The following is a 27,749-nucleotide window of genomic DNA, read 5'->3' on the forward strand; positions in this document are numbered from 1 at the left end:
GGCCCGGCGCCTGTTAGCTTACCTTTTTCACTTGCCGCTGGTTTTTACTACCAGATCATTGGCGGACCAGTAAGGTTCATCATTGTATGCTGTGAAGGAGTCGCAGATCCTTCAAGGTCTGTGTCCGTGCCGGGAACAATGAGCTAGGAACAGCTTGGGAATAACAGATACTCCTCGGACAATTCTTAGCTACGGCAAGCCTGCACTTCGGGCTGTCGCAATATCATGAAACCAGCTCTTTAAAACTTATTAATATTACATCTATATTCGTTCAGATCCCTTCCAAGAGAGTTCTCATCCCTAAGTGCTGGATCAAGATGTGCGACCCTACCAGTCCTAGGAGGGTATTATATACACATACGGACGCTTGCATCGGAAAATATAGGATACACAAGCCTTGTCATCGACCAAGCATTGGTATAATTGTGGTATTCACGCACGCAGTTCAAGTATATATCTCCCTGGAAGAAGACTAATCACGAGAGCAAACATCCCCAGCAAGTTTCGTATTGCAGAGGGAAGCCATACAATGTGGTCACAAAGCGGGCGTGTTTTGCAGGGGCCACAGAGAGCGCGATAAAGAAGTTTTGCTATGGTTCGGCCCCTAAAGCTTCATGCTGTCAGATGCCTCATGCAGTCCCATAGGTGGTCGGGACGTACATTCTCAAGGTCATGATACAACATCTGGATACCAGCGAAAAGAAGCAGGCCAGAACGCGTTCAGCTCCGATAGTGATTCCCAGAGAGGACATGTTTTCGCCTCTAAGAAGCGGAAGTCATTTCCTATGACTTTGTACACCTGACCTACTCAATAGACCAAGAATGAGAAGGTCTGATACACTGCCTGCAGCTCTTGATTCAAGCCCTCCTTTATGTGTTTTCTCCTCCTTCGCCGTAGATAGGGTACAGTGACTCTTGAACTTCTAACATTGAAGTCCCACCTGCTTCGGCGTACAAGTAAGGCTTGTAATAGGCCGTTGAGATGATATAAGGAGCTCGAGCCTCTTGCAGTCCAATGCTTGGCGTGCCAAATGCTTCGTGGCAACAATTTTTGGCCCAACCAATTTCTCTAGCGGCTCCAATTATGCGATTGAAGAAGCCGAGTGTATAATGGCATCCGCCCGGGACTTGAGTAAAGTCACTGGTCCAACGTAAGCCCCATGTTTGTAAGGAGCATATCTCAGCTATGGGGGCAACTGGATGGCTCGAGATACGTGCCAACGGGAAGAAACGTGCAGCCAGAGGGAGAAGGATGAGGTGGCCTCAGGTCACGTGACTATCGCCTTTCACACACCCCCTGGGCACGAGACCCTGAGGCATCGCGATATTATTTAACTAAGTAGTAAGCTATGATATATATCTTGTTCATAAGCTATATAGAATCATGTTCTTTATATCTTTAAAGCTTGCTCAATAACAGCAATTATTAACAGGCTAGTAAGGGAGATCATCTGACAAAAGTTTTGATAAGTAATCAAATTAAAAGACTTTAAGTCTGTCAACCGGGTCCTCTGTACCATTAATATATACAAGTTTTAATAAGCCTTTCTTATAGCAAGCTCGGACAAAAAGCAAGCTGTTGTCAATTTATCAGTTATTAAAGATAAATATTAGACTCTTAATTAATATCAGTACATTAGCAGAGTCAGTAAAGACTGGAATAGTATCTGGAATCTTTAAGCTAAGTATGTCACGGTGCAACCCCCTTGACCGCCCTGCACGTGATCCACGACCTCCTTAACCTCCTGCCCGCTCCCGATCCTGCTGTAGCTCTCCGAGCTACGTCTTGTCTATGAACCTGAGGATAGCCTGACGAGGTAGCTAGAAGATAGAATCTAGAAGAGTTATATTGAGAAGCCTCCAGCCAGGACTGCTAGTCCTACCACCTTGCCATAATATGTGCTGCCTGCACGCAGCCTTTACAGACGAAGGCAGGGGAGATCGCGGAAAGTTGCATTGCTTGTTCGCAATGGGCAGGTATTGGCCATCTGTGAGGCCATAGGTGCCACCCCATGTACGGCGGGCAATAGCGGCCATCGGACAAAAACGATTTCTGGTGATAGGGTACGTTCACCGCTGACCTCACCGCCAAATGATGCTTATTATCTCTCTACATACAGTGCTTTACTATCTATATCCTTGATCATGGGATGTCCTAAACTTGATCTAGAGCTGTACAAGGCTAGGATTATCAATCTATTCCATCAGATATCAATCTACAAGTGATATTGCTTCCCATATTAAAGCAATATACCACGTATAAATCCGTGAGCGTACAATCACATACAAGAGGGATTAACCGTACAAGAGAATCAGGATAATCTTGATACTCTAGATACCAAAATAAAGACTTTAGATATATCTCTAAAGTATTAACTATCCCAGTCTCCCTCACCACCTCATTATACAAGGAAGAGATATATAATCAGGAAAAGAATAAAAATCAGGTAACTGAGTATAGATTATCAGGTCTCTAATTATATACTACTCTACTAGATAACAGGATCATACATTTCTACGCGGCAGGGTAGACAGACAAAGTAAGGTCTACAGTATTAAGACCTCTCTACGTACAAAATAGGAGTTAAAAAGTTAAATGAATACAGTATTGATCCAAATTTATTAAGTAATTTCTATCTCCTATCCCTGCCTTCCATTAACATATCTACTCTTTATCTGTATATATAAACAGCTTTCTTCTAGTCAGAATCCAGTGATTCTTACAGGGTCACCAGTATTGATAGAACTACATATTTTTATTAGTATACAGAAAAAGATAGCTGCCATGCCCGGCTAAGATATTAAATGCTGATATGATTAGATTACAGCTCATCAGCTTGAGTCCCGCTGACCCTTATATATTAATATCTGTCTTATATGATCCCATAGAAATTATTCACCTGCCCCGTGTTTGAGATGCCATACTCAGCCAGGTATAATAACTTTTCCCTTATATCACCATTTACCAGGTGCATGGGGCGGAGCATATACTAACTGTAAATAGTTAGATCAGGCATCATGTTGCTCTGTACAGGATGAGGTTTAGATAGAACTTATAGATAATACAGATACTGCTGCACAAGGCAGGGGCCTGACAGGAGAATCTGTACATGATCCTATCTTTATTAAGAATATAAAAGAACATGATCCCAGCCAGCCTATCAGAATTAAAGAAAATAAAGATTAAACAATCCCATTATTCTTTAAATACATATAATTTGAACTGTTTTCTTTATCTAGATGCACCTGCACTCCAGTTATACAGGATACCTGTGTACAACACCCTGGGCAAGACTTGCACCTCTTCGTAGTACTCAGGACTAGTAGCTGTCTGTATAATGAAGTCAAGCAAGTCATCTAATAGTGTACGTACAGCTTCATATAGTTAGGTATGTCAGATAAGCTACGCAATCCAATCAGACTTCATACTTATCCTGCCGGCAGTAAATACATGAAATCGTTTTTGCCCGATGGCCGCTATTGCCCGCCGTACCCCATGACCGGACTGACATTGTGCGGTGACTTCATGCCCGGCAAGTTCATCCTCCAATAAAGGACTGGGAAGGGCTTCTCGCCTTTGCCTGGTCTTACTTCCAACTACCCAAAAGGGCACTATCCGGCCTGGAGCATGCCTCAAAAGACAGGGTGCCATGATGCATTGGGCAACACCACAGCTGGACAAGTGGAGATTGGTGTCAATGCAGTACTAGCGGACAGAAGCATCCGGAATCAGATCTATGATGGGTTTCAGGCTGCCAGGCAGGGGCATCTAGGATGACATTTGTACAGGAAGCTAAGAGCGATATTTTCTTGAGACGGTGGGTTTCGGAGTGTGGTGGTACCGATCTCGACGAGAGCAAATTCACGGCTACTATTTGGCCATCGATGATCGCTCGTGCTTTGGTGGGGGCAGGGAGGTTGGGGCCAGGGAAAGAATCATCCCTGTGGCATCTGAAGAGCCATCACGGGCTATTGATCGGAGTCAATATTGGCCGTGCGTGCAGAAATTCACCATGTCTGGTGGATAAAGGGCGCCCTCTCCACGAATCTTCACCCTCGCCGGTCGCAAAGGATTCGTCCGCGGCAAAGTTAGCGCAGAGACTATTTGATTCGTAGTGCATCCAGTGGGCACCGCTCCGTCACTCCGACGGGCCCCCGCCACCGGAAGTTTTCTCCGGGCACCGAAAGCAAATACTCTGCCTCAAATTAGTATATGGCCGGCTTACCCAAAGCACGATAGGCTTGTGTGCATGTCTGCCTGCTGTTAAGTGGGCTTTGATTCAATATAGCCTAGGGTTGACAGAAACGAGGGAAGGGGGTGCTGCCTGTTCTCTGCCCCGGTTTATTGTGGGATGACGGACATATTGTGGTAACATGGAGGCAAACCCTACACGCCGACTGAAAGATTGGTACCTGCCGTGATGATATCAAATGATTGTGCAAAGATCACAACGATCACTACGAAATGAAGCTCCAGGTTAGAGTCAGTGGGATGGCTGACAATTCTATGACGATCGGTGAACACTTTGTCCACAGACCCTGTCGCAGATAGCTTCTGTATAACTTTGTATCTAAGAATCCCTACTTAGCCGTCTGTGCGTCTATATGTCACAGATTTGAAATCGTTGATATCATTCTGTGGGCCTCACAAATCTATTGGCCTGATGATGGCTGATTTCTCTTTCCCCTTCCCCCCTTTCCCCAATGGGCTAATTCAATTGACTGAACCAATGTCCATCTATCCCTGCGCACTTCTGCGCATCGATATTTCTGGTCTTTTGAATTACCAGCCCGAAAGGTACAGAAAATGGGCGGTTGACAGAGGCCACGATCGAGGACGAGCCCGACCGACGAGAGATTCTCTGTTGGCGGAATGGGGTCTACACGGTGCATCTACGATACATCAATGGCGGTAGGCTCGTGGGCCGCCAGGCGAGCACCTAGGGCCAGGCGGAGGTGGTCAGCTATTGCAATAGCAACGTGCTTTGCAGGAGTACAAAGACACTGACATCTACATCGAGCTGTTGCCGAATCCAGTTTCGCACCCCTATGGCTACAAGCGAGTCGACCCCCAGCGCTGGAAGGGAATCATGAACACTGATACTTTAAGTATTACACAGCAGGAAGCTTGCCAAGGCCAAGCCCAAAGCCTGCGTGATTCTTGTTGTGACTTCTTCCTAAGTCAGGATCTTAGATTAAGAGCTACATGTAGCAAGCAAGCCCTAAAGACTGTTCTGGTCTGAGTATCTAGATAGAGATATTTCGCTGCCCCCATGGATATTATGATAGATACTCATCTGAATATTGGTTTTCCATGGCAGTCGACTGGAGCGGGCTGATTTAGGAATGGTAGTATTTTTATTCAATAAGATCTGACTGATATTGCAGTACGCCCTGCTCTGGGCCCCAGGGGAGTCAGAAGCTGACTGTGTGATGGCAATAACCATTACATCCAAAAGGTCTTGCTCCATCAAGATATACATGCCACTTTCCGAGAGGCGTTTGAATATAATTTTATTATATAATAGAAAGCTTATCTCATCTATAATATCGACATCTATTATTGATGCTGGCAGGCCCTTTCCATATCGATATTATACAAAAGCATCTAAAAAGGTATTGGTGGCCGCGTAGTTAGCTTATTTCTATTGACTAATGATTTCACTATACGAGGAGAATAGAATGAAAAAGTCTAGGTTAGCAGAGATAGTATAATATAAGTTCTAAGTCCCTTCTATCTTAGACTCTACCATATTGGTCCAGTTGGAGAAGTTCATGTCTGTTAGTATTTTATTTTATTGAATGTGGTTAATGCTAGTCGGCTTTTTTAAAATACTGCAGACCACGCACCTTTAAGATCATGGACATATTGATTATGCCAGCTACTAGTATGGTCGCGGTATTAACTGTACTATAGATATTACCTGTCTCAGCCACGCTGCCTGTAACTAATTGGACCTTATATTCCTGGAAATATAGCTCAGCTATAAGCTGGATAGTCTCAGGCTGCTGGCCAGTAGAATAAGAAAGGAAGCTGAGATATTGAGTCCTGAGCTTAATTATCCAGGAAGCTACTGTGCCGCCTAAATCTCTGAGATCATCTATAAGAAGGTAACTGTAGTTGGCCTGGAGAATCAGGGCAGATTTGCCTGGTATTGATGCAAGATTAATTAGGTCATCGGGTATAGTAATAATAATATTTCTGATATATTAACTAAATTACATGAATCTGAAGGTGTCTTGGACCTGGTTAGCTGGGAAAATATTTTCTGGAGTATCTAAGAAGATTATTCCAGGCTGGATCTAGTCTATATAATGCTCCAGGAACTTAGCGGGCTTGTAAGCAGCAGTACATGGCGGTTCAGAGAATAAAAGTCTTACTCAGCAGCCTTCCTGGGCTGTTATTAAGATAACTGCCAGAGATCCAGTCTAATAAATATTTGATTGGCTTCGAACGTCTCCATAAAGAGCATTGCGTGCTGGTAGAAATTGTGTTTACTGATCTTAACCATGGTCTCAAACTCAGTAATATGACTCCATGAGGCCAGCAGGAGTTTCCTGGATAAAGAATTGAGTACCATATCAATACCATGGTTTTTGGTGGCTGTCATGACGTCCTGCTGGAAGAATATATCTCAGAAATGGAAGATATTTTCACGCTGGATATGATAATGATAAATTAAATTCTATGCTTTGTTCTTACTTTCTATAATTTAAAATATCTGTGTCTATTAGCACCGCTCTAATAAGTGATCCATGGCATATACCTGTATTTCTATCATCTGAGTAATCTGGATTACAGCCAAACCAACTCCACCGCACGCGGAATGAATCAGAACGGAGTAAAATTCATTAATGCCAGAGAGATTATAGATGTTCTGTTAGAAATTAAATCTATCTAATTTTTCTGTAATCTTGTCTTTTCAACTAGAGCTATTACTGCTATAATAAATATACAAGACAGTAATACAGTCATCTTAAATGTTATTATCTGATTCACTTATACATATATATCCTCTGGTAAAGTTACATGGATGCTAAAGTATCTACTGAACACATATTACAAGGTTACTAATCAAAAGAGATTTAACCTGGTAACTGTCAGCTCGGACAATGCTAGTACCTTCCAGTCCTATTTCTGTAACTCTGTTGTCTAGTATCCTAAAATTAATCAGCATATCCTGTACTAGATATTAATCACTGGTTCACTCGGATCTGTAAGATAATAGATAGTGTACTCAGAAGTTGAGAATCTTGTAAAAGACGGCCGCCGCATCGTTAACTGGTCTTTATGATAATGTCTGTTTATACCTCCTGTCAGTGGTTGCATTTTTCGGAGGTTAAGGAATTCCAAGTGTAACTTACCCCTCGCAGCTGTGGCAGCTTTCCAAGGCTTAATGATGATTGTAATATCATGGGAACCACCTCCTTGGCGGTCCAAATGCCCGTGGCGCGAGATCATATGATAGGTCCTCCTTGAACGATGGCGATCTCCAGCTTGTCTGGATATGTCGCTGCCGCCCGCTCAAGTACTTCTTGCAAACTATCTTTCCGTCGGCATATCCCAGTCTGGTAGCTGACTCCGGGTGGTCATGGAGGCCTCTGCGATTAACTCACCGGTATGGGCTGGGGTCAGGCCACGTTGCGCTACCACGGCAATTGAAGATACGAAGAAAAATTGCCGCCGTACACCTCCGGACGACTCTAGGTGCAATAGATGGCGGAGGAACTGGAACTGCTCATTGAGTGATGACAAACGCGGATGAAAGTCCATGGGCCAGGCGGCGTGCACAACGTGGGTAATATGATGCTGGACATCTTGATACTCGCTTTCGTCGAGACCCAGGCGGAAGTCCGTGGGATCACAGGTGATGAGGGTAACTTTAGATTATTTGGCTTTTGAAAGAAAATAATTTCTTCTCCTACAGCTGGTTGCGATAGGCCTCTGGGCTGACAGATGGGGTAGGACTTTGACTATTTCGGAGGATATAGGTAACCTGGCTTATTTGATTGGACTGGACTAGCTGTGCCAGGCAGTGCGACCCCAAGCTCTTAGAACTTCCTGTAAGAAGAACCACAGTATTGGCGGGCTTGAGAGTCAAGGTATCTGGGTGGGCGGAATATTTCTCTACTAGCTGATCAATCTCCTGCCATGGTGGGCATTGGTCTGACTGCCTGGGGGATGAAGTAATGACTGACATGGTGTGATATTTCCGAGCACGAATCTACGTTGCGCAACTGACATCAGCCTCTTTTGTATGGATGCTGGTGGGGTCACGTCAAAGGTCTTATTGGGTCTTTCTGGTACATATCTCGTGACTGTTCGCCAGTGACATCACCCGGATCATCAGGGTCAACGTTCGGCAGAGCAGGCAGGTATCATCCATAGTCCACGGCGCTTGGGGACGATTTGGAACGGACTTTGGCCCTTACTATCGTTGACCTGTTCGTTCGGCTTCGGCTTCGGATTGTTTGGCCTTGAGGCGTTCCCCAGGATGCGTAGAGGAGGCACTTCTAGCCTTACTCGAAGGCTAGCCATGTACAGTGACGTGGAGAGTGTGAAGGAGAAAAGAATGATGTTGATGATAGACTCTATATACCAGCGGTTTCTAACAACATCATATTGGCCGTATTTCATGAGATTTTCTAGCTTGGGGTAAGGAAGGAAAAGGAAGATAAGGATACGATACGATAAGACAAGAGTCAGGGAGCCATGGGGTCTCAAACGAAGCAAAAAACATGGTCAATGCGGTAGCGGCGAATGCTCGCTATCCCAGATGAGCTATACATTGTTTGCCTGATAGATGGCCTGCCAGAAAGACCAGTAACCCATGAGCTTAGCTCCTTATACTATTATTCTAGCCATATAATCCCATTACCAAGCACTTTTGTCTGAGATTTTGTCCAAAGTGTTTATAAATGCGTAATCGACCTCAATATCAGCCAATCCATAGCGTGACCCTAAAATATATAAGACTAAATAGAATATTGCTTCTGTATGTCTACTATTCATAGAATCGGCATCATGATAGTTCATCATCAATGTCACTATGAGCATCAACGTTCCTGGGATAAGTCCTGAAGAAATGATATTGATATATATACATACTTGAATGATAATTGCTATTAAATGTACTCCTATAATTCAGTCATATACCTAGATTCTTGATCAAATTCCCTTATAACAGTTTCCAAGCCCTTACCATGGAAACAATCGCTGCCGCCCCGACTTTCCCCAAGTACCTGGTCGGTATGGTGGTGGATAACGTAGTTGGCTGCAAGCCATTCACGTTCCTCTTGACTCCAGAACTTCTCACGGTGCTCATCGAAAATCAGTCGCACCTCTGCGGGTACCAGTGCAAGATCTACACTGGAACGGAGCACCAACTCTATCATTCGCAGAAGGGCCCGGCAGAGTCGCCATACCAGGCTCATGTGCCAGAGACCTGCCACACAGCTTGCCAAAATCTCGCGCCACTTTGGACACTCCAAACGCGAGGCGGCGCGAACACCAACGATAAAAAAGTAGTGCATCATAACCACAGGTGTGGATTTCCAGCCATGACAAGCGCGGTATAATAATACGAGCCTTCCCATTGACTCCATGGCTTCCCCAAGAATCTTATGGGGGTTGAAATCTGCGGATTCGATCGGACAATCTTCGCTTGGACTTGGTGGGCAAGCTCTGAACATCCCACAGAGGTTGACAACCGTTGCGTAGTAATACAGGCTATACCTATGTTACCAAACGTAGAGTGCAAAGAGGGAAGGAATTAACACACTGTAGACAAATGTTATGTGGTGATTTGTTTGTTGCAATCTCCAGTTCAGCTGGAAGGGTTTGCCTGAAGGCATTGAGCCTCTGGTAGATTGTGGCAGCCCTTTGCCAAAGGTGCTGATCAGTTGAGACGCCTGGCGGGGAGTACAGCTGGGCCACATCATTTACAATGATGAGAAGAGTCCGACGGGCCCATGCGCCTATAGTCATATATGGCCTATACACAGGAGCCTTGAAAGGATATGGTGTCCACTCTTGATCAAGATCCATAGCGCGTGCTTCATCTTCGCCTAGGAATATTTCCGGCGGAGCTGACCACACAGATGACCTTCCGGACACTTGAGCCGACATACTATTGGGTTTAGACATCATGAATATGATATTACCGAGGAGTGACTCACGTTTCAAGGTCGTATACTGCACAGGCAAGAATTTTGTGCATTCGCAGATATTGCTGTACGTTCGGCTCACGGTGAACACGAAATGCTTCGGCTGACGAAGTATGGAGACCGAGTTGCAACGCCATCAGCGCGCCGTATTGAATGTAACGAACTCCAATTTTATCTCTTCCCATAGCGCAGAAGAACACCCCAAGGAGTAGGCTCGACTGCATAGTAGGGAGGCAAACCCTACTCTTATCCTGAAACCAGTACTTCTCAACTGCTTTGAAAAGAAATTTAGCAATTTTGATTTCTTTGCGACGGTCCCACGGTCTCGCTAGGTTATAGGAAAAATGCTGGAACTGTCAGCAACATGCTGCACGTCGGCGTAGGTTACCTACACATGCGTAGAAGAGGATAGTGTGGACCAATAAAGAGGAGCAAAAGCGAGTGTCTCTGTTGTTTAAATGGTTAAGGAACAAGCTGGGCTCGATTAGTCCCCATGTAGGATTGTCCCAGACAAAATATAAGGAGAACAAATGTGATGCGGTACTGTTGTCAATTTGGTCCGACCACAAACCGATTGTGTTGACGCTGTAGAGAGTCTGCCGCTCAAGCAGGTCTGGCTGGCCTGACAGCTGAGTTGTCCAGGCCTGCTGCATGTCCTCCAGGCCGAGGCCAGGTCGCTGTATGGGAACCTGCCTCATCAGGCGTGTAGCGGCGTCATGGACGGATGTGCTGTGGCGAATTGCGCTTACCATAGATGGCAGTGTGTCTGGATCACATTTGCGTATGGCTTCATAGATCTGATTTAACTCATTAAATCGAATCTTTAATGCTTGCAGTGCGTTTTCCAAATCTCCTGAATTTTCCTGATGTGCGACGGTATGCGTGGCTCCTCGAACCCACCTAGAATAGTGCTTCGCGTGCCAAGTTTAGCATATTCCTATCCATTACAATGAATCGCATTTTGACTTGTAGCTGCGGCTCACCTCCGGGTTCTCTGTAATGGTAGATGGCGAGGTATTCAGAGATTGGGATAGGATAGTGCGTATCATATAATCATGGTGCTGGATAATGTTCCTTAATTTATCCAACTCCCTTCTTTGCTTTGACTTATTCTGATCCGAATATACGCACTCGGTTGCCCGTCCTTCACAATTAGTACATTTCGGCTTTGCCCCATCACACTTCGCTTTACGGCTTCGACATGAATCGCAGGCTTGTGTTGTGCGGGAACCAGAGCTTGAGTTTGGCAGCTGAATGTGCGCCCGTGCCCGCGGGATTAATAACTTCCTTGGGTGCGCGGTGGTCCAAGAGGGCAGCAGCGCCCATGCGGGAGGTGCCATCTTAGCACGTACCACGAAAAAGGATGCGGCACTGGGGACTGCTGAAGACTGGATGCTATTAGTCAGATTGAAGCAAGTAAGAAGGGCCAGGGAGAGTTTAGCTTTGCAGGGTGGGATTGAGCTTGTGAAATATCAATTACCTACTGATATTCAAACTGTTGCTGTCGTCTAATATCTTCCTGTTTCCTAAACGATTGTCCGTTCTACTCCGTATGTTGATCGGGCATAGCAAGTATGCGAGCGATGCGAGTTTCGTGGGTCTTCGAACGTTGACCGTCCTAGGCGCAGTAGAAACACATAGAAGCTTATCTGCTACTCTCAAACCACTTGCGAAGGGGCCGCGAGAGGCCCGTTCTCATTCGAAATTTCACACTTTTGTGTACTCTACTTTAGCCTACGCGAACTTGGTTATTGACCATCACAACCCCTAATAGACTAAGTATTCTGTCTCGCTAGGTCTGTTAGTATGACTCATGGCATCGTGCCTAGATTGACTAAATTGGTACCGGTTCTGATTCTGCAATTGCTATCATGGCTCTTTTCATGTGGATAACGTAAGCATGTAGTTAGTGTTAGGTAGCTGTCCTTTCTGTAATCTGCTGTCCTTGGAGACAAGGCAGCTTGCATTGACATACACAATATTGGATGTAATGAATACACTTGCATTCGGCATCAGCCCATCATGTCAAATCGGCTTCTAATTCATAAATGTTACAATGAATATGCAAGCAATATATTGAGGAGTATGATCCTCATTGCCGGTTAACAGGCAGATGACGTCGTCTTTGAATGCCGAAGTTCGCGACATTGCCGCTGTGGTGCGCCTCTGTGATGTACATGGATTACTATAGATAAAAGGTTTTTCTTAGCACAATACGGTGAAAGGAAAGACGCCTTGGCCACGTTGCAAGATGGCTGCGGCGGCGTAGCTCTCGAAAAATGTGAATAGTGGACACCTGCCTTAAGCCATGGCTTTTTCGTCTACGGGAGAAATGTGTCTGCGAAGTGAGCTAAGCGCTTGGTGGACCCCTAAGACGGATGTGGCTTGGCTCGAATTGGGAAAAACCTTCAGTAAGTTTGGGTAGTTAATGAAGTACTTCATGTCGTGAGACCTTGTGTTGCAGTCTCAAAATAGCAAAGGTAACGGCATAGTGATAATTTGAACCATACTTTGCCGTCAATGGATTACTCTCCACGGTAAATATATAATGCATTTTAAGGGATGTATCATGTGGGATGGAAGGGATAGTCCTCGATAGGGAATCGAAGCTGAGAACTGGAACATCGATCATAGCCGATCGCGATATGGTAGTTGCCTCGCACTAAACCGCGATGAGATCAGACTACCGGTACATGATATGAAATGCTAGCGATCCTCCTGCATAGTACGTTGTACCAAGGATATCTTTCACATGACGCTCTGCCTCTTCAAATCCCGAAATTGCTGAGAAACTCTAATATATGATAGCGCTATGATGGCAGTAGAGATTGCCTAGTTAATTCCACGATAATGTCTATCATTAGGCTATTTATAATTCGGCTAACAGACTGATATCCCGCAATCAACCCTATCTTGGCACCGAACTGTCGGTGGACTGTGATCTTTTAAGGAGGATGCTCACCAGTCAAGGAGTTTTGTCATGGTGGAACCGTGAATTCTTTGTAATAATGAATCTTTGCACAGATAGGGATAGACGGCATGGAATAAACATAGATGAGATTAAGACAATAAAGCGACAGGGCCGTCAAACCCTTCCTTTGGGAATGCAGCATCATTACTACACACGGATTAGCTCTGTAATATGATGAGTGGGAAGAATAATGCATACCACCAGGAGAGCGAAGCTTTAGACTCCGATCTTTTTCGTCACGTCCGATTCGAGGCAAAAGAAAATATTCTGATTGGCGGAATATATCGCCGAGCCAATCATATAATACGCACTACGCAAATAGTCCCACTTTAGGGTCCTTTCCATCTCGGAACGATCAAAAACTACTACATTCCAGAAATGGGCTTCTACCTCGTTTACCAACTCCCTAGAGATCTATCTCATCCTAACGCAATAACCCAGCTGTTCTTCTTTGCTACACGCTGTGTTCTAGTATCTCACACTATCTATATAGCACACGTCTGTACTTCAGGGCCGCCTTTACCCGGAGCGACGAGCCGATTTTCATCTGCTCCCGGAAACGATGCAGAAAGGTAAGCTAATGCTGCGAGCCTCATGGAACCCATTTAACTAATTCCATTCTTTTGTATACAGCCTTTTTTTCTGGCACATCTCCACCGAAATGCCGCATATATACTGGTGAAGGCCGTATTACTGTGAACGAAAGCGCTATGGTAGAAGCTTCAACCAAAGCAGTGCTTTAAAAGTGCATTTGCCCACCGACATGAGGGAGGAGCCTTATGCCTGCCAATATTTTGGCTTGCTGAAGGTGTTTTGTAACATATGATATTGAAGGCTTGTTGTACTCTTATGCTACAAATGTGTTAATCTGATTTTAGAGATTTCCATAAGCTTCGAGCTCCGCGCGTCGCGAATTGATACAGGAGAGTGTCTTCGTACGTGTGGGCCCCCTAGCTGCGGAAGAAGGTAAAGCCAACCTTCTGAGACTATTTGAAATATGTTTCTGACACGCTTTCTCCTGGTGAGCAGATTTTGTGGGAAAATTATGATTAAACATGAACAATGATCTCATTTGGCACGACCTCAGATCTGGCCGCCATGTCCGAAGCGTGATGCAGATATCACTACAATCCAGGAACAAATACTACGATCATATCTGAGTCTCAGTGATCTCAGGACCTTATGTTGTACCATCACTAAGTACACCTTCATGACCAGCCGACTTTATCGAACCTTGTTATTCCAGAGAATTGGCGGGTATTGTCAAATCACGATATTGCTTACAGTACTTTGATGCGGGTGCATTAACTACACCTTTCCTTCAGCCTTCATCTGATTAAGAACTCATGAGCTAGCCTGACAATGCAATAGACCCAATATCTAAGGAATATATATTGGATAAGCTTTTTTTTTTTCTGTCGTCATTGCGTTTTGCATGGGATCCATATTTCGAATGGAATTTGCAGCAGCCAGGCACTTTATTGAGGTCTTCCTGTATTCTGAGCCGTTACACTACCAATGACTTCGTATTGTCCTCGATAAGCCAATTGTCGAATGTTCGGTAAGTCAGTAATGGGTCAACTCACCTATAGCCTACATGATGCGACAGCATCGTATTCACATGCGATTGCAACTAGCCTAAACACAGCGAATCATAATTCCATAGGCCTGGGCTAATATCTACACCGTACATAATGTAATTTTGGAAGACGGTTATTCTTCCTTCATCGACCCTGATCCAGTTCACACCATCAGGCCTCGGCAAAGCTAGTAGATCTGGCCAGATCTGCTTAATGCAATGGGGCCTTGATGACTAGGACTTCCTTTTAGCAAGGGAGTACACTCTAATGGGCAACAATATTCCTCTCAAGGCTTCTGACTGCTTTTCGTATCTAGCTTACTGTCAGCTTGTGGTACTCACGCTCAATAGGACAATTCCCAAGCTAAAAGTCTTGGGGAACTCCCCCAACCCGCCCCCTTACACCTTTACCACATAGGATCAGTCGAGTCTGCAGGTAATTAATGCATTGCTTTAAACCACAACGACGGTGATAAATACCATCTTGCCCGCTCTCTAGTTGTTGCATGCCCACATCCCTATGCAGACGATAAAGGACAGAACGCTACGGCACAGGGATGTCAAATACCGACTGTCTATGATTTCAACAGCTCAAGAAAGCAGTCATCCCATCTGTACTTCCAAATTTTGTGACGTTGAGAGGCTGGACAGCTATGTTGAAATTTTCTCTATGATCTTTCCGGCAAATACCCAGATCGTTGGCGTTTAGTAAATGATACTAAATCAGGTATTTTTGAGTCCCTTTTAATAATATCAGCGCTTGCAGTATGAGTGGGGCAAACTACTGAATAGCAAATATCTCACCCCAATCGTAAAGGAGTAGTAGCTATATCATATTCAATTGCGAGATATCGCACCGTTAATTAGAGGCGTTGGTAAGGAGTACGAGGTGATGGGTTATCAGCTATGATGACCATTTTTGCAGATCACTGGACAGGTTAGAAATGTATGGGCATCGTTTAAGAAGACAGCCACAACTAATAAGGTCAGCATAGAATGGTCTCTTATTAAATCTTGTCGTAACACCCAACTGCACTCAAGGCTAGATATTGAATTGTTACAGCTTGTCTTATGCAGGTCAGGGTGTTTCTATAGTCTGTATACAATTTGCTGCTCTTAATTAGATATCTCTATGATATCTTTTTAAGGTACTGTTAGATGTATGAGGGGACCAGAATAGGTTATTCCTGATTAGTTTCTTCTTCTGTGGAAAAGCAGAAATACACTAACAGCTAATAGTAGAGCTTCTCCACTATAAGGGAAAAAAAGAATAATATTACGATTCATCAATCTCGATCTGGCTTTGTATTTAGTGTATCACTGCTCTATACCCCTCCAGTATTATTTAAACATAGTCATAGTTTATAGCTAAATTACAGTTATGTATAATCTTTTGCTTCTTCAATGCATACTACAGGTGATGGTCAGACTTCTGGATGATTATTCTCCGGCATGTGGTCGATCCTATTGAAAGAAGGTACTTTCATTTTGGCTAGTACAAAGAGCACAAATTCGGTATAATTTACTTCTCTGGTATGAACACCCCCAAAGGAGGCGTGAGACCTACCTAAAACACTTATCAGAACAAAACTAATGAGTGTTCCGCATTCCTGAGAGAGTACTTTTCACTGTGCAGCCGCGCTTACATTCTAGCGGCCTTTCCCTATTGTACGCATTTACTACTACCGGTAGTACCGAAAATGTACTAGACGCCATATAGGCTGCTAATACTGAAGTCTACAAATAGCCGCCCTGACCAGCCCCATTTCGCCGTTTATTAATTATCTCAGAGGGCTACGGAATATCGCCATCAGCAACAGACACAACAAGTGCTTTCAATACTATCTTCGTAGCTTTTATCAGCTATTATAAGCACTACTCCACACTTAACCAAGGAATTATGGTTTGCTCACAAAGATCTGGTTCCTTCTGCTAAAACAACGTCTAATACTCCCTTAGGGACCGGAGACCAGAGCCCCAGCAATGTGTAGAATCTCTTTGTTCGAAAAGGTATGCCACCTATTCTCCTTGACCTCATCCTACTAATATCTATAGCTGGTGGACCTGAGTTTGCGAATAGAGCTTATGGTCAAAAAGGCCACTGCATCCTTGGGCGAGGAGTGTCTTGAAAACCCAATCTCACGGCCAACACTGACTGCTATTGATGATCTTATCTGCTTGCAGTCCAAGCTATCAGGGGAGCTCTTACAGCTATACGAAATGGTAGTCAATGGAGCAGATCGCATGTCATCGCAAAATGGCTTTATATGACGGGGTAATAAAGGTTACCGGAAACTGTTAATGGGCATAAGAAATCATCTTGGGCTTTGTAATAGGAAATTAGTCTAATTTCGGCTGACTTATGTAATCTAACATAGTTAACTAAGTGGCAAGCGATATGGCGACGTAAGCAAGTCAGCCACCTCCACTAACAGTATATCAACATTCTGATTTACACACAAAAATAAAACTTTTCAGACATCTAATATAATGTTGAAAAGAGCTATATATCAAGATACTGCTCGATTAGAAATTCTAGTAGATATACATGTTGTCTACAATATAACAACTGCCATATATAGAAACACTTAATATATGAACCACTTCTTTCACAACCTGCATTTCCAGCTTTTTCTTTTTAAGGCTTTGATATAGTTGGAAGCCTTTAGTATTTCTTATACAGTAGACCCATTTAAACTATATACATTAGTATAAAATGGATCTCTACTTATGAGTCATTTCTCAAGGAACTTTATATATTTTAATATTTCTACATTTAGATAGAACAGTATGATTGAAAGCAATCTCCGTGATTTTGAATATATGTAAAATCAATCGAGAAATATCCATTACCATGCAAAACTGCCGTTATGAATTATTCTACTATTCATTTTTCTTGCCGGCTGGTATCGTAAACCTCGGGGATATAAGAACGTACTTGTCAATATGGTTAGAGTACGGTTATATAGGAATTTCGTAAGAGTGAACGGGATAGTCACCTAGACCACTATGTTAAGTAAAAGACATGGTGTATTATATCCTTATGATGCGTGAGCTTTTCTGCGGGATGTAATATCGTAAATAATGCTAAATATGTATAAAAATCAGAGTGCTCTTACGGACGGATACCTTCTGGTTTAGTCCATCGTAATGTTGCGCCGGTAGATATGTACGCTCTGATTGGCGGATCAATATCCCTAGCCAATCAGAGTCTCAGAACGCAATATTCTAGATGATGCCAGTATAAATAAATTTGCTAAAAGGTGGACTCAGCATTCCTTCCATCAGCCATGAAAAAGCCTTCGATTCTATTATCACAATGGATGTTAGAGCTTCATCACTCTACAATAAGGTGAGTGTCACGAATGGTATAGTTCACTAGTGGCTATCTGTCACTTCCATACTTGATGCTTATAATGCCTCACTGTTGATCTCCAGCCTACTACACTATCATGGAGATTATTTCGGGCAGAATGTATCCACCCGTTCACTTTGGCAAAAGTCGCTGTTCACAGTGCAGCAGCGACAAGAGCAGAGCTTAATGACTACCAACCAGTCATTACGCACGGTTTGTTCGGTACTGTGGTCTGGGCGATCTAACAGAACTGTGAATGCATAGAGTGCACCACGGGGAGGAGACGCGAGGCCCCCGTTATCCTGGATTAGCGATACATCCGGACCTGCCTTAGGAAAAGAAGCATCCACTCTGTGCTCAGTAATGTATCAGTAAAAACAACTCCATTTATCATACTAAGTTTAGTTGTTCGCCATTTGCAGAAGCTGACCAAGATGCTGAAACTGGTCGGGATGCAGAAATTGCCTGCCCGACTCATTAAGCTGGAGGCTTGGATGTCCCGCAAGGAAAAAAGAGATCTACTGCAAAAGGATTGATATGGGGATTGGAAGATTGTATACTCGTCAAGCATCGTGCCTTCTGGATATTTGAGATAAGCAGACATATTGAATACAGATTATGAAAGAATAATCCATCCCAAGCACGTGCATTATGCTTAAATTACGCTTCCCAAGAAAGCCAAAGAGGTAGACAGAATTAATCCACCCATAATCTTCATATACAGGGATACCATGTAGACAAGGCCAAAACAAGATATAAATCAAGCGGCGCGCTTTTCTCTGCTACACGACCCTCGTCAGTTAATCCAAACAGACCACAAACAGCGTGACCTGGTCGATTAGGGGATTGGGCCTGAAGAAATTCAACCTATCCCCAATGGCGCTGGCTCAAGATGCTCCGTCTACAGCTTTTCCCCCGCTGTGTATTCCCACATTCACCCCTGAACCTCCATACTCCAGCGCGCCTTTCTCGCGTACTAAAGTCTGTCTACTCTTTCACACACACGCTAGGGCCTACAGCAGGCTGTATTCAATGATAACCTCGCTATGTCCGTCTGTGTGTGCCTCGATCGGCTATTCAATACCACAAAGCTCGGGAACACGTGGTCTCCGTCATTATGAGATTGCGAAGTCTTTTCCTTCGAAGGGACTGTGCCAGGCTACCGATTCACCCGAGACGGGATTGATAAAGGTGGTATTAGCGGAGGGGCTGAGGGTCGCAGGAGGAACGGGAAGTGCATACTGGAAAAGGTAGATTTGCCAATGCCTATGTGGACGGGTCTTAATTGAGAGCTGCGGGCGTCGGGGCCAAGTGGTGTTTTCTTGGGGATCGGAGCGGCATTGGTGGTTGCGGTGGCCGCAAGTATGTATCTGGCACAGGGAATGATTTTGGAAAAGTGAGTAGTACGTTATCTCACTCATACTCTTGCTGTTTTCGAACAGGCGAGGTTCTGAACAAGTGAGGTTCTAAACAAGTGAGGTTCTGAACAAGTGAGGTTCTGAACAAGTGAGGTAGGGTGCTTGTGGCATGAGTCGGGAGTCGCTGCTTTGTCATCTTCACCTCGCTTCCTCCGTTCATCTCCCTCTCATCTTCTGAATCTCAATCTGGTCCTCTACATACCTAATGCGTAATATGATCTCATTGAAATCCGCATAGACTCATCTCATAACTCGTCTATTCTCTGCCTATCCCTCAATATTATTTCCCTGCTGCTCCCGCATTCGCTCTTCCTCCCTCTGCCCCAGCTCCGGCTCCTGATAGATTCGCCTCAGCGACCGCATCTTATCCACACTTCAAGAGTCACGGTTCCTTTTTTGAATGACCGAAATGTGAAGACCTGACAGGCACCGGTGATGTCCAAGACAATGTCAGTTCGCTCAATGAACCCCCGGCTATAGGCCTCACGTACCGTGCCCAGCTTGGAAGATGGAAAGCCATGTACACTTGAGATACTGACCTCTACTTCTGCCGCACCAGTTGTGGAAAAGGCACCCGACAGATACCCATTCTCGAAGTAAGTAAACAACACTTTCTGGTTGAGCCTAATCGTGCCTCCAAGCGCGCGTACCTAGTTCACAGCACCCATCGTCATACTGCTTCTAGACAGATCTCGAGGAGCAATATCGCGACCAGACTCGTCAGTGTCGTACCGAAACCGAGGCCCAGGACCCCGTATCCGTATTGCGCGTCATTAAATACTACCACTTGTGGATAGGTGGACATGAGGCCAATCCGATAGATCGCACCGACACTGCAGCGATGAGTGTGCGGATTGATATTCTCTTGCGGCTCTTGATCACACCTTCCGGGCCGTGACAAATGCCAAAAGGTGGAGTCACAGTAGTGTTCAGATTCCGGGTAGGCACGACGGTGCTCAGCCTATCCTGACTGAGGAACCGTCTGGGAAGAAGGTGAACCCTAAAGGGATAGCCGGCGAGGAGGGCAGTTATACAGAGCAATTCGATACCCCCTCAATAGGCTTGCTACCTAAACAGTACAGTGACTACCCGATGTTACATCAACCATACCGGCAACACGCGTATTAATCTGCTAGCCAGCTGGAACCCTCTTCTATCATGGATCAGTGCGATAATTCACTGACAAGCAAGAAAAGCGATCCAAGCAGCTCCGATCGAGACATATGATAAAACGAACAACATTTTCATGGAAAATTTCTATCAGCAATGGTCAGGGTAGCAAGAAGAAGGTACGGACGCAATAGACGACAGGAGAATACGGTGCCGGTGGAGACGACCGGGCCTTGGCAATTAAAGGAAAAGGACTGATCTTTCCGGGGGAAGATTGAATTAATTATCAATGCAAGAGCGCCACCAGGGGTGCTTTCTCCGGTAGGAAAGGTATTACTTACATTAGAAGCCTCTCTCAATCTCTAAAAGGGATGCCGTGGTTTTAGGTCAAGCAAGTATTCATGGCCATATCGTGTTTGTTGTATTCAGTGCCATTACCGCGCACCTGGAGTAGGATATTGGAGAGAGCGGAAACTGGGCTTATAAATCACGCTACAGGAGTCATGTCAGCCATAACCACCATGATCACGATGCAGTTTCCGCCTCATAGATACTCCTGAACGCACGACAAACCAGATGATCTTATTTATGTTGGACTATCCTGCCAAAGCTCCCGGTATGAAGGGGTATATTGCCAGACAATAGTTGCTTCATTGTCCCAATCCAACGCAAGCGACAAATAAATGCCAGTTGATATGGCTAAGCGGTTATAGGGCTGCATCCGTGATTCAATATGTTACTGCATCTGATTGGGTAACTTACACACTTTGAATATGTATGGTCTTGATAATAGATCAAGGGCATAATCACGCAATAATATCACACCGATACATGCCAAGGGATAGACGAGAACTGTCCGATTCTTGTAATTATTATCTCTCAGATCACAGAGAAAAGAAGGGAAAAGAAAAAGAAAAATATCCCGCAACTGCTGCCGCTATAGTAACCTTTATTGTGGATAATAGTAGTATTTCATGCCCAATTCAGTTCAGATTCTGAGCCCCAATGAAGCCCGCTATTCAGCAGCTAGTAAGGCAGGTGCTTAATGAGCAAGAATACTCCCCAGTCGCCCCGTAAACCCTCTAACTTGCAGTATAATGTTTAACACAGCGTTGCATACGTAGGGAGAAGTCGATAGCGCAGCAGGAACACGCAATTAAACTGTAGCCATATCGATGCGTGACCTAGCAAATATAAACAAGTGTTGCAACCTGCTGGTCAATTGCCTGCGAGCCACCATCTCATTCGTTCATAGCCACCTTTTCTTACCTGCTTCTTCCAGCATGGACTTGCGTATTCTTGCGACTCGATTTGCGACTCGGGCGACCGTGGTTTCCCCTTTACCCATCGTATTCAGCGTCTATTCTCTTAACCAGAGGCCAAGGTGTTCTTGGCTCAGTTTGAGGTCGTCGTCAGGGTCAGGTTCAAGCACGACCTTGACAGTTTGAGCAAGCCCATACGGAGCATGAAACCAGCAATGTAGCAGATTGACTGCGAGTCTGATATCAGCGTATAATAGTAGGTCATCTTGTCACTAGATCCGTATGTGCGGCAGCCCTATCTAACCACTGCCTGCGCAGTCGGGCGAAGAGGGATCATGCTAGCAGAACGTGTCAGGGGACTGGAAACCTTCTCCGTTGCCTTTAGCCTTAATCTTGTAAAGAAGGTGGGCCATCCCATCCTCTGCGTGCGCAGCGGCATGATGACAATTGCGTATGACTTAGGTAGGCCCTTATAGAGCTTTGGGGTCTTCTTTCACGGGGCCGCATGTGCAAGAAAATCTCACAAGGTTCACGAGCTTCTCCTACAGTTGAGTAGCCCAGTTGGGCCACGTGATTCACCGCTCTTTGATGGTAACTTACCTGAGAACGAGAGCGCGTTAGGCATGGCAGTGCTGGCAAGCCAAGGATGCAATGGTCACTTTGCTGATCTGAGCCGCCTTCAACTCTCCTTTCCATTTTCTCGGTAATGTTAAATGATAATGACGTCTACATTCGATATGAAAGATTCACATGGAAGTGGAAGCAGACCGAAACGTACTGACTTCAGCATCCGAAGTGACCGACTACCTTTTGCCGCCATTGTCTACATACAATCAAAGACTGGTCCATAACGATGAAGGGCTACAGTTTGGTCTCTCCAGTATAACACAGGGACGAGCTCTAGCGGCACACTCTGGGGAGGTGATCTCCGCCTGTTACCTGTCTCAGCAACACGCGGGACTAATCACCATAACAGAAACCGCGACGATTTAAGGGCCGCAAACACACTGGTTACAGGCTATCCATCCCGAGATCTATTGCCACAGAACCTGGAGAATAATATACATACAGTCTGGAAAACAGTGGTTCGCAAGCAGTTCAGCTGTAAGACCTGTCAGCATCGCAGCAGAGGGGACGCAATCCGACATCGTCTTGCACGCGGGCACGAGTCACCATATTGAGAATACAGCGCTTCTCTATGCCGCCGTGTGGGAATGATCTTAAGCAAAATTGAATGGTCCAGCCCATTAAAGGAACAGATATAAATATTAAATCAACACCTGCTTGTGTCTGAAGCAGCAGTTTCTTCCCCAGCAGGAATGTGTTCCTCCCATCAACGGCGGTGTCTACAGACGAAAATGATAATAAACTCTGTCGTACGAGAACAATTAGGGCAACAGTCTAGTCAGACGTGGGAACAAGATGTGGGATAAAAGATGCTGAAGACAATGAAAGTACTCAACGGCGACGTATTGTAATACATGATTTTTTGTATCAATGATCAGGATTGGGTAATAACACCAGGGATATCAATAACTTTACACTCCTTGGTCTTATTTGTCACCATTTATACACAACCACCAAACAGTCAGTTTGGGTTGTCATGTCAAAGCCTCTTATATAGAGAGAGAGAAATACCTTTTCAGGCACCTAGGTTACGTTCCATGTTCGAAGGATGAGTGGACCAAGAATGTGTGAGCAGATGGAAACAATCCTTAGGGGTGCATCATTGAAACACATTACATAGTGAGGTCAGTTGATCCTGAGATAAAGGCTGCAAGGTGCCTAATAAGGGGTGTTTCCCTTGCCTCGCAACGGTAAATGTATGGATCAATTGGTATAGCAGTTGCCTCGTTCAGTACCACGAGCGGGTAAAGCGTGATTTCTGTAGGGTGGCTGAAGCGGAAGTACTACAAAAAAGAGAGAGATAAAGATAAAGACTTTAAATTTGTTTACCTTCTTGAGGAAACTGAAAGACTTGCACCAGAATATTCGACGGCTGCTCTGCCAGGCCTGCTTGTAAGCTGGCTCTTTCACCTGATCCCTCATTGTTTTCCTTGAGGTTGTAATACTTATCTGGTAGCTTCCGACAACGCGAACTGTTTTGATTGAAAGGTTTGAAGCACGGATTGAGGAGTTGCCTGCATGGTCCAAGTGGAAATGTTCCAGTGTTGACTGCCCGGGTTACCTCCAAATCCAGGGAAATTCTTTCTCACATTAGTGGCAAACTTTTGAGTGTTAATAGATGTACTGGGATAAACAGTGCATAAATAAGTGCACTAAATATTTCGCTATTTGTAGAGACGTCGAGCTCAAAATAAGGTTCCATAATGCCGTATTGGCTGTTCATTGATTCATCGGTTAACAGAGTTCCGGGTAAGGAAAGAGCAAGTATTCCCTTTCTCCGTGCCTGTATATTTCTAACACTGCTGTCTGGCTTCATGTCTTTATCGTGGATTGGAAGGAAGGAAGAATATGTGCGAACTATGGAAGATAAATAAGATGGCATCCACTTCTATTCCCAATGATGCGAGGGCGTATAGTTGAATATCGAACTATCATGTAGCTTTAAGACAATATGTGGTTGTGGTAGTACAAGTCGTTATTGGAGCCAGGTTTGGACACTGAGAGTGCACCGGGGCCGGTTCGACATCCCCTTAGTGTCTTCAAATGCGACGACCGTGTAATTTGCTCGCCGACACTACTAACGTTATTTAGTTAGTGGAAAGAGATGACTCAGTACCTACCTCAAAGGGAGTCGGCCAGACTGGCAAAAGCTGGATGGAATAATCATTTTAGGTTGTCATCACATCAATTACCACCACTGTCCAAAGTGTTATGATTTGCTACCTCCCCTTGATATCTGGTCTAATCTTTGCCAGTTCCAGGAAAGTGGATTTGCTTGTCTTGAAGCCATAATTGCGACTCTAGCTGGCAATGATACTACCTTGAAGGTGGTCTATATCCACATAGGAGCCTGATATCTCTGGATGGGTCATAGTAACTGTAGACCAAAGTGGATCAATATCGTGAGCATAATACAATTACTCGATTCTTATGGATAATCTAAAAAAAGCATTTTAGAGTTCGATTACCCTTTCATGAGGCGGGTAATATCAATAATACCGGTCATGGAATGTGCGAGAATAGTAAAAAATAATACGACTACGTCTCAATCAAAGTGGTAAATTTGCTATCTGTCGCGGGTTTACTCGGGCTAGAAAGCTTCAGCCTGATCGGCGACGCTGTTGATCGTATCTTTCGGCCGAGACATCCAACACCGGAAAGGTTGCGAATGGCCTAGCTCGAACCATGGAGACACTGACCTAGGATGTTTCTAGTGGTACCCCACAGAACCGCAGCGGAATTCGTCTAGTATAGTTCCCCGAACGATTTCACAACGATTTCAAATTGCAGAACGCAAACGCTAACAAGTAGTCATGTCTAATTCCTTCGTGGATTTCGGCCAGCTGCTATGCCACCCACCAACCGCCAATGAAAACAAAAGTCAATCAAGTGGCATCAGCAGGCAGCAAACAGCCACTAGGTCTGCTGGCCAGTGATCTAATTGGTGACTTCCTCCGGGCACAGAAAGGGTATACTGACCGAACAGGGGAGGGAGAAGAAGGTGGGATTGGAAGATAAGAGTGGGCCAATCTTCATCTGCGGCCTTGTGCCATGTGCCTTTCCGGCTTTATGGGTATTGTCGAGGTTTTTGGTAATGTACACATGCATTGCGGGTAAATACAGAATAAAACCCTTCGGGGAGGAAAAGTCAGCATACATAACCATCAAGGATTTGCTTTTACGAGATCCACTATAGTTGACGGTCTCTCTAATATGGTAGTTCCCTTCATGGTGTCTCATTTGCATTTCCCAGCAGGTCCCAAGTACAAAAGAAACCATACAAATTCTAAGCCCGTATTCATTGCAATGCCATGATAAGCGTGCACCTATCTGCCAACACTATGACAGTCTTGATTCCATTGCCCTTCGATGAAAAGTCTTACTTTTTCTGGAGAATGGCCGTTGGGGGGCTTGCTTCAGGTGCCTAGTGCTGCATCCGCCGACCTCGTTCACTACCAAAAAGCATTGTCGGATCTCACCAATGTCCTGAAGACCCAAATTTGGAAAAGCTTAGTACTGTGCACGTCAATATCAGCACATAATTATATATGGCTCGGCCCTTAACTGTATTCAACTGAAACTTGCTCCCGTGTGGCGAAGGTCATGAAAATTTGATAAGTTTTTGTTCTGGCTGGCGCTCCACCTTTGTGTGAAATGAGAATAGTACCAATAGGTCAGGCGCTAAAGATACAGGCAAAGGCATTGGTTACTCCAAGGGCTTTGATTACATGTATAGATGGTAGGAGATACTTGCAATGATAGCCATTCAATCCCTAAGTATTGGAAATTCGTTGTTTTCTTCTACTTTCCTCGGTTTGGGGGGCTCAGCCTTCCGGGCATTCTTGCGGCATTCACGAGCGAACTGTACCGCATACAGATCCATTCTGCTGAGAGTTCCATCGCGCTCCTGAATGTATTTATCTCCCACCTTGACTACCTCATTGATCTTGGCTTCGTTCTGATGAGGACCTTAAGCTGTTACCTGGGTCCTCTTGCTCTTGCAGGAAATATTGACATATGTCCCTGCAAGAAACTGACATTATCTGGTACAATTGCCCTCTTCAAGATATTGAGGACACGTCAAAGGTCGCTTGGAGCATTGTCCGCTCATTTCACCAGTGGTGTTCTGGATCGCTTCTGCTGGCATTCCTGCATCCATCACTATGGGAGCACGCAACTTTCCATCACAGTGTTTCCCAGGCTTGAGACCGGGGGGCCAACTATTCATTAAAACGGAGTATCACCTATCAATCAGACAGAAATATTTAGGGACAGAACCCTTGACAGCCTATCTAGCTTGTGCACATCGGTCCCTGGACTCATGGCTTGCAATAATCTGCAGGAGTAATGTGACCGGTTTACCTACCGAAGTGCACGTTCCATCTGGCGAAAACTTCACATGTTCGAACTGCAACACAACATTCAGATGTCTGCGCACACGGCCCTGGCATGAGGTTGACCGAGGAAAGAACAAGATATATCAATTCTAGACTGAGAAAAATCTAAGCAAGATATTATCGATTCCAGACCAGATGTGGACGGCGCAAAGAATCCATCCGTGCAAGACAGTACCCAGATAGGACTTAATACTACCGCAAGTGATCTGCTTATGATAAAAGCGAACATATCTCTTGCGTATATCGTACATGGTGCTGGCGCAGGGAATTTGAGGAGATAGTGACAAGATTAGGTTTATCTTCAATCATCCGCGAGACTCAGTATTTTCAAAGAAATTGTGTTGAGTTTTATATCTTGAAAAGGGCCACATCCAGCTAAACATTTTGTACATGTAAAGAGCAAGGACAGCAAGATGAAATTGCACATCCATTGTTCAAAAATCATCAAGTATCCTTGTGGACGAGAGTGAAAGGAACATATGCTGATATTTTAGGCATATTATACAATTTCGGATAAGAAGAAGTCTGCAAACATAGTCTCGAGACACTGCTGAAATATACACTTGGAGAAATTACTAATTGAAAAAATGTATTACATCATACTCATGATCACGGTCATACATGCAGGAATTGCTTGTAGATACAATTGGAATATACAAATATACTATTATATCCAACTTCTCAAAGTCTCAGTCTTCTGAATTATCACACGTGTCTCAACCCGAGGCTCTACCTACAGGAAGGAAGAAATCTGTAATCTTACTTAATAATGCATGTGAAATATACAAGACAGATGAGCAGAGTAAGTTTACTCACAGCAACAACCAACTAACTTTAGAATAGAGAATTAAGTATTTATTGAT

General features: G+C 44.6%; 3 protein-coding genes across 3 annotated transcripts; all 3 read right to left on the reverse strand.

Annotated features, from left to right (window-relative positions):
* Positions 1–6,404: 6,404 nt before the first annotated feature.
* BO83DRAFT_327442 (uncharacterized protein) lies at positions 6,405–6,635 on the reverse strand (the record flags this gene model as incomplete). The annotated part of the gene is made up of 1 exon (XM_025528085.1): positions 6,405–6,635. A coding segment is annotated over one exon (231 nt), but the record flags the coding sequence as incomplete, so codon positions are not given.
* Positions 6,636–7,245: 610 nt separating this feature from the next.
* On the reverse strand, positions 7,246–8,201 carry BO83DRAFT_460645 (uncharacterized protein). The gene is made up of 2 exons (XM_025537219.1): positions 8,133–8,201; positions 7,246–8,051 (listed from the first exon to the last, which is right to left on the reverse strand). The coding sequence occupies exon 2, from the start codon at positions 7,772–7,774 to the stop codon at positions 7,544–7,546; it is 231 nt and encodes a 76-aa protein (XP_025381788.1). The 5' UTR covers positions 7,775–8,051; positions 8,133–8,201; the 3' UTR covers positions 7,246–7,543.
* Positions 8,202–9,138: 937 nt separating this feature from the next.
* On the reverse strand, positions 9,139–11,507 carry BO83DRAFT_394520 (uncharacterized protein; the record flags this gene model as incomplete). Its single annotated transcript, XM_025533011.1, has 5 exons — positions 9,139–9,736; positions 9,783–10,130; positions 10,180–10,385; positions 10,560–11,078; positions 11,151–11,507. The coding sequence occupies 5 exons, from the start codon at positions 11,505–11,507 to the stop codon at positions 9,139–9,141; spliced, it is 2,028 nt and encodes a 675-aa protein (XP_025381789.1).
* Between the last annotated feature and the right edge of the window lie 16,242 nt (positions 11,508–27,749).

The sequence above is a fragment of the Aspergillus eucalypticola genome, assembly GCF_003184535.1.
Source record: "Aspergillus eucalypticola CBS 122712 chromosome Unknown BO83scaffold_56, whole genome shotgun sequence".
NCBI classification, from domain to species: domain Eukaryota; kingdom Fungi; phylum Ascomycota; class Eurotiomycetes; order Eurotiales; family Aspergillaceae; genus Aspergillus; species Aspergillus eucalypticola.

Coding starts and splice junctions, on each gene's coding strand:
- BO83DRAFT_460645 (XM_025537219.1), bottom strand. CDS start 7,774: ATGGACTTTCATCCGCGTTTGTCATCACTCAATGAGCAGTTCCAGTTC.